Source organism: Rhagoletis pomonella, unplaced genomic scaffold (assembly GCF_013731165.1).
Source record: "Rhagoletis pomonella isolate Grant_MI unplaced genomic scaffold, Rhpom_1.0 Rhpom_scaffold_00008, whole genome shotgun sequence".
Taxonomy (NCBI): Eukaryota; Metazoa; Arthropoda; class Insecta; order Diptera; family Tephritidae; genus Rhagoletis; species Rhagoletis pomonella.
The window spans coordinates 19,401,449-19,413,280 of NW_023458562.1; the positions used below are offsets into that span (position 1 = coordinate 19,401,449).

An 11,832-nucleotide genomic window follows, 5' to 3' on the forward strand; every position below is an offset into this window, starting at 1 on the left:
AAAAATGGCCTCGAGCTCATTATAAAATTGTTGAATCTATTATTTAAGTATTACTCGGTACATGGTTCAAAAGATAATTTTGAGTAATTTATATTTTTTTTTTTGACAGTTCAAATATTTTATGGACTGCTTCAACTAAAATACGGACAAGAAAAAAAAAAAATTTACAATATCTGAATATAAAATTATGTTATCGAGTACCTCTTAATAATGCTCAATTCATTTGAATTTTTCGAATAATCGTATTTCTATTAAACGGTCTTATTTATTCAATTGGTTGTACAAGTGTATAACATTGAAAAAAATAATATAATACACTGTGAGAAAAAAGGTATTGACACAGCGAATTTTGCACAATATATGCATCAATTTCTATTCCACTATTTTTATGCTAATTTTTTTAAAAAAATAAGGTTTATTCACCAAATTTTCATGAAAATTTTAAAGTTTTTTATCAGTTTTTTTTAGAATTTTTTGTGCGTATACAGATTTGTAGCCCAATCAATTTTATTGTAATAGCATAGAAGTTCTAAGTAATCGAAAACACTTTATACGGAAAAAAATGCAAAACACCTTTAACAAAAAAAAATTCTCAAAAATCGATACGAAACCGAACTTGCATTTTTTATACTAGAAACTACATACTCAAGAAAATTCTAAAAAATCGGATTAAAAAGTTTAAAATTTTCATGAAAGTTTGCTGAGTTTTCGCGTTTTTTGTTGCTTTTTCGTAGAATGAACCATATTTTTATGAAAAATTGGTGGAAAAATATTTGAATAAAAATTGTTGCATATATTGCAAAAAGCAGCTGCTAGGCCCAAATTTTGTGAAAAGACATATTTTGACAAAGAAAGCAAGAGAAATTGCAAAAGCACTAAGGGTATTGTTTTATTTCTTCCCGCCTATGTATATTCAATGAAAAGCGAATTTTCAAAGACCAAAAAAAAAAGCTTGAATTAACATCGAATCCTTTCAATCGTATGGAGTTTTGTTTTGCTTTAAAAACGAAAATTCTAGGTTTTGCAAAATAATTGATTTGTAGAAATGGACTTAGCAACTATTTTCTCTACGCTAGTGATATGTACATTTATTTTTGCATTTACAATTGAAAGACTTGAAAAAGACACATATAAGTGAATAAAGGCTAAAATCTGAATTCGATTCCAATTGACCAGGAGCATATTGCACATATGTACATATGTAAGTATATATGTAACTACATGTAAACATGTGTTCATAGTGAAGCTGCAAAGGTCAAATTTAAATTTTGGCTTAAAGTTGTTATAAAATGACAGATATTTTATGCCCCAATGGATTACTGCAAAATGTGTGAAAGCAAAGAAAATAATCAAACAAAAAAGGGATAAAAAAAAACAAATTCATTTTAGCAAAATGCTTTAGAAATATATACGAATATTATCATAGAATAATGAATATAGAAAAAACTGCCGAATGAATTCATACACATCGACACCTGAAATGCAAAAAGACGTAACAACATCGTAACTGAAATGTAGAAAGTCGTGATTAATAATTTTTTTTTTTTTTCATAAAATATTTTGGGATATGTAATTCGATTGAATATGATGGACATATCAATCAAAAACTGAATTTTGAATTTTTTATTCGGTACAACTTTTTGAATTTCAGGTGACGATATGTACTTTGCGGGAGTATATTTTGGAAAATTTTTATGATTTTTATTTATTTCTTCATTCACTTGAAAAATTTAATTTCAGAAAGTATGAGCATTATTTCTGCGGGATTTTTAGATGGTTTACCCACATTTAATTGCATTTAATTATCTATGGAATTTACCTAAAATTGTGCAGCTGTCTCCGTCTACTTTTTTCACCCTTTTTAACTGCCAGGAGGTTATTTATTTGTCGAGTAATTTTCTTTTTTATTTGGCTTCACATAACTATTTTACTTTTACCATCTTTGCTGTTATTTTAAAATCTTTTAGACTTTGAATTCGCATGCCAGATTAATATAAAAAGTATTTTCTCTTTTTTTTCTTTTACCCACATTTCACTTTCAGCTCTACATAATACTCATACGACCCGAACGTAACGTACGACAAAGCATGATGCCACCACGCTACGGCAACATGCATCGCACTGCCGGCACCGGCCCGTCTTCCATGATGGCTGCAGCTGTGGTGACAGCGGCCACTTGTGCGCAAGAGGAAAAGATACAAAAGCATATCACACCAACGAATACAGGTGAGAGGTTTAATTAAATGAAAAGATAAAAAACGGCAGAGACAAAGATAGAGAAAAATGTAGAGACAAAAAAAAGATAAAAAGAAAAAGATAAAATTGAAGAATAACATGTTATGTTCTGTTGTGTTGTATTGTACTGTGTTGTTTTGTGTTGTGTTGTGTGGTGTTGTGTTTTATTGTTTTGTGTAGTGTTATGTTATGTTATCTTATGCTGTGATATGTTCTGAATTATTTTATGTTATGTTATGATGTTATTTTATGTTACGTTATTGTTGTAATGTTATGTGGTGTTATGTTATGTTATGTCATGTTATGTTACGTTATATTATGTTATGTAAAGTTATGTTATGTTATCAAGTTATGTTATGGTATGGCATGTTATGTTATATTATGATGTTATGTTATGTTATGTTATGTTATATTACGTTATGTTATGTTACGCTATAATGTGTTGCGAGTGGTGTTGTGTTATGTTTTGTTGTGTTGTATTGTGTTGTGTTTTATTGCATTGTGTTGTGTTGTGTTGTGTTAAGTTATGTTATGTTATGTTATGTTATGTTATATTCTGTTATGTTGTTTAACACATTTCACCTCAATTCACTTTAATACTTAACTAAACTCAACGCGGCTCAGCTCGCCCACCTTAACTCCCCTTAATTTAAAAGGTTGAATTTCAACCGCTCGCCGAACACTAGTAACATTAATTGTCCTAGAAATTTTACCGCCATGCTTAAATGCATAATTTTTGCCTTTTCTCCCCTACTTTTTTCTCGTCGCCACAGAGCACAGCACCAAATCGAAACAACTTTGCGAGATGGCCACACAGACCATCACAATAACGAATATACTCACAAATTTAGATAGTATCGCTTACAGTCAGATCCCCTATGCGGATCAATGTGTGCCAAATAACAATCATCAAGAACAACAACCACTATCCCATCCATTAGACGAAACCACAAGCGAAGCAGAAGTGGTGGCTAATAATAATAAAATCAATCAGCTGCAACATGGCAACCCCAGTATTCTAGCGCATGCAACATCAGCCACAACAACAGTAGCGACATCGGGAACACCGCCTGCAGCACTGTCAGCGACAGTTATCGCAGTAAATAGCCCAGTAACGTCACCACCGCCATTGCATGCGCTCAGCAACCACGTAATGTTGCAGCAACATGTTGCGCAGCAAAATTGCAGCAGTAACGTAAGCACAACTAGTGGCAGCAATATGCTGCCCTCCAACGAAATCAGCAAAACGCAATTTGCCACAACGAATTTATAGCTAAACGAGCAAAATATCACGGCTATCAACGCAGACGCCGTCACCTCCGTCGCCACCAGCAGCGCAGCACAAAAAGCAATAGGTGGCTGTGGTAGCTGCTGCGCTGCTGCTGCTGAGGCGCAAGCGAAATGCGGCAGCTGCAGTGAAAGTCACAAGCACAATAACAACAACGATAGCAATAATGCTGCCACCCAACATGCGATCACTACCAGCAACAACAACAGTGACGGTGGTGGTGGTGGTAGTGGTGGTAACAATTGCGCCGCAACCGGCACAATGAACGCCACTACAGTCACCAGCAACAGGGGGAACTTCAGTGGCAATGGTCAACCCACCATCAATGCCGTCAGCAGCAGCGTGAATGCTTCCAGTAGCAAAAAGCGCTGTGCCATCCCCGTATGAGAGTGCGCGGATGTGTCGAAGGCGCGTGGGAGTGTATGTGAAAAAAAGAAAGTCATTTTCATGAGCATTTCGCAAGGTACATACACAAATACATATATGAATACAAACGTACATACGTACTAAAAAGTACACATAAAGTAAGTAGAAGTAAAAATTTTGAGTAAAACTTGTTTTGAATGAATTGAGAATTGACTGCTTATTTCTTAAGTTTGAAGCATAGTTAGCGGCGTTGAGCCACATACCAGCCTACGAGCCTATTTGAGTGGTGGTAAAGGTTGTGTATAAAATCGTATATCTTTAATTGTTAATTAATGAACTTGCAAAAATTATATAAATAAATAGCAGATGTAAAGAAATTAAAATGAATTTAGTTAGTTAAGTGAGCCACTAGAGTAGCCAAGTTAGAAAAAATTATAATTAAGTAAAAAAGTCACTTGGAATATTTAATACTTAAACGCATGTAAGTTAAGTGAGTTTTTAACAGCGTGGAAGAGTTAAGTATTCTCTTTCATGTGAGCGCTGAAAAACTACAGAATGTGAATTAATTCTCCACTTTGGAAATGGTAATTAACTTCACATTGGGTCCTATGAATCACAACTTAGCAATTGCTTTTTCTTAAAATTTCAGAACTTTTTGCTCGATTTATTCAAATAAATTTAAGTAAAATATCTGACAGTTTAAGAAAAAGCAGTCACTTCATTTTTGTTCATAAGGCCCGTTATCCAGCTTTATCTTAGTATCACAATTCTTTGTGCTGAGAAGAGTTGAAAACTCTATACTTTCTGGTACAGTTGGTAATTACTTCAATGGATCTGTGGTCTGCTGGCTGAGTAGCAATAATTTTTTTGAGGGAATGTACACCTGTGTTAGGGAAAATATGTATGTATATTCATTTAACTGCTGCTTGCTGATTTATAAGTACTAATTTTATTATAGAACATTGTTGTCACCGCAAATAAATAAGTAGTAGCCTTTATTCTGGCGCTATTGTGGTTCATTTACTTTATCAAAAATTCGTTGGGTCCGAACCAGTGTTGATTTTGTAGGCACATTTTTTGAATTGCAATCCTATTTTCATACATTTTTTAGTTTATAAACCTTTTTTAAAGCTACTTTATTTTTTATGAATAAGGCCATCTATATATAAGGGCTATCTCGATCAGAGATGTGTTCAGTAAGGTCTATGTGTGAGTGTAAAGCATTGAGGGCTGTCTGGCTGCTACAGAAGATGCCCTCTCTAGGTTTCTAAGTGAGATTACGTGCTGCCCTTTGGATGGCAAACACTTCTTGAAATACCCGTGACTCACTGATGTGCATATGATAACTGAACGGCCAGAGATTTCATTGAACCATGAACTGGCTGGCTAAAGAGACTGATGCTTTGTATTTTGACGTTTTGGAATCCACCCATCCTGTGCTTTATTAACTACGTTAATTTTCTAGCCGAAATCAACATTGATCTGAAAGTGTAATTTTGCATACATTTTGCGATAACCAATAACTACTTTAGTAAGTTGTGTTGTGTAGCCACTCTCAACATTTTTATCGATAAATTTTTGTCAGACCACAGACCATATTTCTTTTATTAAGCTAAAACATCAAAATGTAAGCAAATATTACGCTAAAAATGTGATATTATTTAGATATAAAATTTGTAGAAAAAATTTTTGTGTGAAAATGGAGTGTATTGTTATAGTATAAGTATTTGCATATTTTTGTAAGTCTGTTGTAACAACAAACTAATTGAGTATTTGTGAAAAAAAATCAAAATGATGATAAGACGATTTTGTTACAAAAGGGATAGCAACTAGTATTAAGGATAAATAAATTTCATAGATGGTAGACGCCAAAAATTAAGACTAGGGTATCTAAAGAAATATTCAAATAAAATTATCCCTTCTGCAACCTAATCAAAAGCACCAATAAAAAGCCTGTTTAAATTTAAATAATAACGCAGTGGATAGCAGTTAAATTTATTCTGTTGTTTGAGCCCAACAACGCAATGAATTTAATTGGAATTGTGTTTTAATGAAAAGCAAGCGGCGGAAGCTTTACCGATCTTATATATGATATGAACCCAGTCGGAAAAGTAGTAATGCATTACATGCGTGATAAAAAGTGTAATGTATTTCTTATGAGTTCTCGATTCTATTACTATTAACTATGTAATCCGCGTTCTCATTTATCCAAAAATTTGCAAAAATTTCATATTAAATCACATTCATTTCTCGATACTAGATAGTGGAAAATTGAATGTCCCACTTTTCTTAGGATAACGCCGTGGGGGAAAAATGCATTGCGATTACTATACATTACATTTTCCCACTGGGAATGTAAGCAAGTTCCGTGCGCGAAAGCAGTGAGCTTACAGCGATGAAAGCTGAAAGCTGCTGCTGCGAACAAAGAGCTTTAAAGCTCTTAGTCTGTTTTTTTTTTTAACTCATAACTTTCTTTTGCAGTTTACTTTTTAACGAAATTTGCCTTTCTAACCACTTCGCTTTACAAAACTAAAACTAGTGCAGTAATATTAGTGTGTTCCACTAAAAATTTAAATTTAAGTTGTTAGGAATTGTGGAAAATGTAAATATGCATGGCTTGTGAAAGCGATAGTTTAGTAATTAAAAATAAATAAAGAATAACTACAATTGAAAGCGTTGCAATATTCCTTATAGTTTTAAATATAGTATGTACTTGTAAAATGTTAAGCTTACTAGTACCATTTCATTTAAATAAAATAGCATTGACCCTACTTCCTTATAAAAGCACATTTGACCTTATTTGGTAGCATACTTTTCCGTTTGCGTTAAATAATTTATTGTACCAACTTTGTACTAAAACATGTAAATAAGGGTAAAACATAAATTATAAATTTTTTTTTATTTTAATGTATGTGCTATTTACATACACTTTAAGGTGCAACAATGCATACAAAAAACCCTGCATTAAAGCATGTAAAAATATGCAAATGAGTTGTGGCAAACTGAATTAATTGAAAAAAAACTCACAAAAAAACTTAAATAAATGTTTCCATGTAAATACGTTTGGTTGTAAGTGAATAATAGGTTAAATTATGATTTGTAATCTAAATGCAAGTGAGTACCTAAAATTATTAATATCTATGTATATGTAAACTGTTTAAAGTTATTCAATTTGAAATACATAAATAGAAATAAATTTGTCTACATAAATTAAGTATGCAGAAACGGTTATTACTACTACATATGAAATATGGAAGCAAAAAATCAACATATTAAAATTCTGAATAAAATAAACTAATTTGAACAAGAAATAACAGTTTTGTTTTACAGATTTCAAATACAAAAATTATAGTTTTTATTTTTTCAATAATTTCATATTGAGCAGAAAAATGAGAATCAGCTATTTCAACGCCGACCCAGCACCAGCGCTTCGCCAGATTCCAAGGACAACCTAGTCAAATTGATTTCAGCACTATGGAGTAAGAAGATATACAATCACAACCTTGGCTCTTTAAATTCTAATTTTGTAACCCTTGCACACTCACCCAATAGTCTTCGAGGAATCTGCGCTGAGTATTTTAAGGTTCATTGCATTCGGCAGATATGTGTCAAAATCGGTTTGTAAATTAACAGTTTTAGCTGCGTTACCTAAATTAGCAACAAACACAATAGTTTCCTCACCAGCCAGAGAACTGAAAAGCCGAACGCACACAATGAAAATGGCGAAAACAAGAAAAAACTACACTATATACCGTTTCAAGACGAAAACGCCATCATCAAGCGCTTTGTATTTATACGCGCCATTCTGCAACGTTTTCGATGTCTTGCGCAACTCTACCAGAGACTTGTAGATCGCCAAATGCGAGTACGCGCTGGAGCTCTCCACCTCCACATTTAGTGTTTCGTACTCCGGTGCAAGTGGCAGCCAAGTCTTCGCCGCACTCGAAAATCCTGGCAAAGATGAATTTTTTTTTTTGAAGTTTATGTAGAACTCCAAAAAACTCACCCGCGTTTTTGCCCGCACTCCACTGGAATGGCGTGCGCGATGGATCACGCGTGAATTTCTCGTATATACTTGTGTTCGAATTGCAGGCAGCAGGGTCGACGGTGTCCTCCCACGAAATCACACCATCAATCATGCCCAACTCCTCACCCTTTATTGTTAAGTGTTAGTGTTGTAGCTGAGCCAAAGAACTACGCGTGACACACTCACCTGATAGGTTACACTTGCACCTGGCAAAATCATTACCAACATATTCATCGCGTCGGTGTTCTGAGCGCCATAGCGGCTGGCCGCACGACGCTGATCATGATTACCGATCTGTAAACATCGAAATAGTTTTGTGTATAAACATGCGATCGCTAACTCGCTAACTTGGTTTTCTTTCTTTCATACTTACAACCCAGTTGGCTGTTCGCCCCGCTGGCATATTATTCAGCCACTGATCGATCGCCTGCTGCACGAGCGGCGCCGTCACGTCGGGCTTTAGTCCGGTAATCAAATTGAAATTGAACGGCAAATGCGCACCCTCCACTGAGCGATTGCCGTACATCTGCATGGTGTAAGCGGGCGGAGCGTAGGTTTCAATTAGTAGCACACGCGTGTCACCGCCATGAATGCGCTGATAATCGTCCATCACTTGGCGCCACTGGTACACCATATCGATGGTTTCTGGACGGTTTTCTATCAGCTCATTCTTTAAGTAGGCACGATCGTCCTTGTCGTCAGTAGCACCGCTCACGCCTTCATCGGGGTACTGGCCATTTTCATCCGGTTCTACTTCGAAGAGCACCGGCACTGCATCGACGCGAAAACCAGCGACGCCCTGATCGAGCCAAAAGCGTAGTATGCGCTTCATTTGTTCCACAACGGCGGGATTTCGATAATTCAAATCCGCTTGCTGAACTGCGAATTGATGTAGATAGTATTGCTGGCGTTCCTCGCGCCATTCCCAAGCGGAGCCGCGGAATGACTGAAGCTGCAAGCGTACGATGGAAAAGAGGACCGGTAAATTGCAACTGCAACTTCGAAAGTTTCATGCAGACACTTACCCAATTACTCGGCGGTATGCGATTACCTTCTGCATCGTACTTGCCATCGGCCCAAACATAGTAGTCCTCATAGCCGCGTTCACGTCGCAGCGATTTTTTGAACCATTCACTCTCATTACTCGAGTGATTGGGCACAAAGTCCAAAATGATTTTAATCCCCTTTTTATTTGCTTCAGCAACCAACTCACGAAAATCGTCCATAGTACCGTATTCATCCTGAATGTCATAGAAGTCTGATATATCATAGCCAAAATCGACCATTGGCGACTTGAATATTGGTGAAAGCCAGGCAGCAGTGACGCCGATATCCTTCAAGTGGTCCAAACGCGAGGTGATGCCCTTTAAATCGCCAATACCATCGCCATTCGAGTCCATAAAGGAACGTGGGTAGATCTGATAGAACTGCGCAGTTTGCCACCAATCTTTCTGCTGCTCCTGCGTGCCGCTTGCGACCCGATCATTGCAAGCCAAGCAGCAGTTACAAGCGAAAAGGATCAAAAGCGCTCCGTACGCTCCGAGTGATCGCTTAGATTCTTTTATTTTCATTTCTGTAGTTAAACTATGTCAAGCCGCTGCGAACTGGACTCTTTTATATCTGTTGGAAGGGTGATTTTTTTGCGAGTTTGTAAGATAGCTCTTTGAGTGTTTTCAGCTACGTATCGTTTATCTAGTATTGATTTAGCACATAACAGGCATTTGCACATTTTTATTTGATAACAATCAAGTGTGCTTTAAATGTTATTAAAATGTAATGGGAAATGTTTTGGCACTAAAGTGCCAGCGGCTCTTGAACAGTGTTATTGTAACGTATGTATGTAATTTTATTTGCAGAGATCGCTTTTGTTATCAGCGCGCGGGTAAGTACTTTGAAGGAAATAAGAGCAAATAAACTCTAACCTAGTGATTTTCACTAAAAACATTTATTTCTTTGAAGAAAACAAAAATTAAATTATGGAGAAGAGTGGACGAGCCCTCGCCTGAGCGGGTAAGTAGCGTTAGTAATGCTCAACGCTTTCAATTTCCTCCGCGTTTGCCTTCAAACCCATTCTAGCAGCGTGGGTTCTCGCACCAGGCAGTGCCCGGTCAGAACTCTAATTAAATGTCGGAGCAGTGGTCGCTCCAAGCGGAGGAGAGGGCGAGATTTACGCGTATCCAACCAAGTATTGCATCCTCCATGTAGGCTCATGTAATTGCCCGGTCGATAAAGTTATTCGCTAGCCAGAGTTTTCAGGAGCATAGCAGAATGTTCCTTTCCTTGCTGGTTCATCTGCAACACAGTTTTCTGGTATGTCTTAATGGCCTGGCATCCACACAACATACAATGACGTAACTCCTCGGCAGCTCTTCGATTTAGATTTGTCACAATCAAGTGCTGCCTGGCTATCAGAAAAGATAGTTACCGCATGCAGACTAATAAGAGCATCGATCAGCCATCTTGCAGCTTCGTTGCTTCGATTGCTGTTGGTTCGCCTTGAAAAACGCTACAGATATCTCGTTGACGAAAACTAAAAGTAAGAGAGAGTTCTTGCGAGCATGTTCCACCTCCTACCTTTAGATCCAGCTTATCAGTATGGATGGCAGCTGAGTCAGAATACGAGATCCGGACTGAAATCTCCTCTCATTCGCCCCTTGAAGGTATCATTGTCTGGAAGTGATTATTAAGTCCAGTATTTAGTAGGTGGACCTTTGTAGTCCGGGCGCGTGAAGTCTACCGGAAGAGCTTCCAGAATTCTTGCTTGTAGTTTACCACATAAACCTATAGGTATAAAGTGAGGCAATGTCTCTATGACTTGAGTCGGTGGCCTTCTTTTGAAACTGTGCTAATTTGTTTCTTAATATATACTTATCTACGGACGGCCACCAAACCGTGATGCTGTAGAGCAGAATGGGACTCACAACGCTGTTTATATCTAGTTCACAAAGTGAAGCTTCCATTCCCATCTCTTTCTCTTGTTTATTGGGCCGCCAAGTAAACTTTCTGTCGAGAACAACGCCCAGATATTTATCATCCTACGAAAAAGTAAGCGCAATGCCGTTTAAGGAAGGAAGCTGTAGCCGGACAGGTGTCTTTGAAAAAAAGAACCATGACTGCTTTTGCCTGATTGACACTAAGGCCTGCTTCTTTTAACCAGGTATACTCGACGCAAAAGGCGCCTTGAACTAGGTCACATAGAACCGGGGATGCTTACCAAATGCCGCCACGGCAAGATCATCAGCGTAAGAAATTACATATTTCCCAAATCTGAATATACCAATTTGTAAAAAACTTTTTCAAATTGAATCCTGATGACAGTACTTTTTCATTAGAGTGCTTTCAAAGTCAGCTGATTGATTACTTAACTTTAAGTGTGGTTCTTTCAAACTTTAAGTGTGGTTCTTTCAAAAGTTTATCATTTAAAAATTGTTATTATGGTCCAGATATGTAAAATTATTATTTGATGGCCCTTTAGTTATTATTGTGTTTTGTTGTCCGATTGTGAAATGTTTTTTTTTTTTTTTGCTATGGATAGTATTAGATTGAACATAACAATTGTAATCGTTTTTCGTAGACAATAACTTTTAAAGGGCAGGCTAGTGCAAAGCGTTGGAAATGACAACTTATTAACAAAAGTGGGTAGATTAATATATAACTAATCATTCTTGCCTCATTTTGTCCCTTTTTGTCCCTTTTTGAAAAAATCGCATTTCTTTAGATAAATGCGTGTTTAGCTATGCATGCGCGAGGAGCAAGAAATATAACTTTTTACAGAGTGAAACTTAAGTACTTTGCAGTTCATACGTTTCACCAAATAGATAACTCTTTTCAGAAGTCCAAAGTTTGCGAAACAAATTTCAATAATATAGCATAAAATAAAACGAAGTTGATGTAAGTCGGCCGAATCGGCCATATG

General features: G+C 36.5%; 2 protein-coding genes across 2 annotated transcripts in view; one reads left to right on the forward strand and one right to left on the reverse strand.

Moving 5' to 3' along the window:
* Positions 1 to 6,795, forward strand: part of LOC118744310 (metabotropic glutamate receptor 4) — a 47,724-nt gene extending 40,929 nt beyond the window's left edge. Inside the window, exons 15-16 of the mRNA XM_036477225.1 lie at positions 2,043 to 2,226; positions 3,009 to 6,795. Coding sequence (XP_036333118.1) covers positions 2,043 to 2,226; positions 3,009 to 3,508 — 684 coding nt within the window. The 3' untranslated portion in view covers positions 3,509 to 6,795. The remainder of the gene's footprint in view (positions 1 to 2,042; positions 2,227 to 3,008) is intronic.
* A 479-nt stretch (positions 6,796 to 7,274) lies between these two features.
* LOC118745137 (maltase A1-like) lies at positions 7,275 to 9,622 on the reverse strand. The gene is made up of 7 exons (XM_036478663.1): positions 8,942 to 9,622; positions 8,290 to 8,868; positions 8,103 to 8,210; positions 7,896 to 8,043; positions 7,642 to 7,840; positions 7,435 to 7,581; positions 7,275 to 7,361 (listed from the first exon to the last, which is right to left on the reverse strand). The coding sequence occupies exons 1-7, from the start codon at positions 9,485 to 9,487 to the stop codon at positions 7,295 to 7,297; spliced, it is 1,794 nt and encodes a 597-aa protein (XP_036334556.1). The 5' UTR covers positions 9,488 to 9,622; the 3' UTR covers positions 7,275 to 7,294.
* Positions 9,623 to 11,832: the final 2,210 nt, after the last annotated feature.

Coding starts and splice junctions, on each gene's coding strand:
- LOC118745137 (XM_036478663.1), bottom strand. CDS start 9,487: ATGAAAATAAAAGAATCTAAGCGATCACTCGGAGCGTACGGAGCGCTT. Junction 8,869..8,941: donor GCATACCGCCGAGTAATTGG/GTAAGTGTCTGC, acceptor GTACGCTTGCAG/CTTCAGTCATTCCGCGGCTC. Junction 7,841..7,895: donor GAGTGCGGGCAAAAACGCGG/GTGAGTTTTTTG, acceptor CATCTTTGCCAG/GATTTTCGAGTGCGGCGAAG.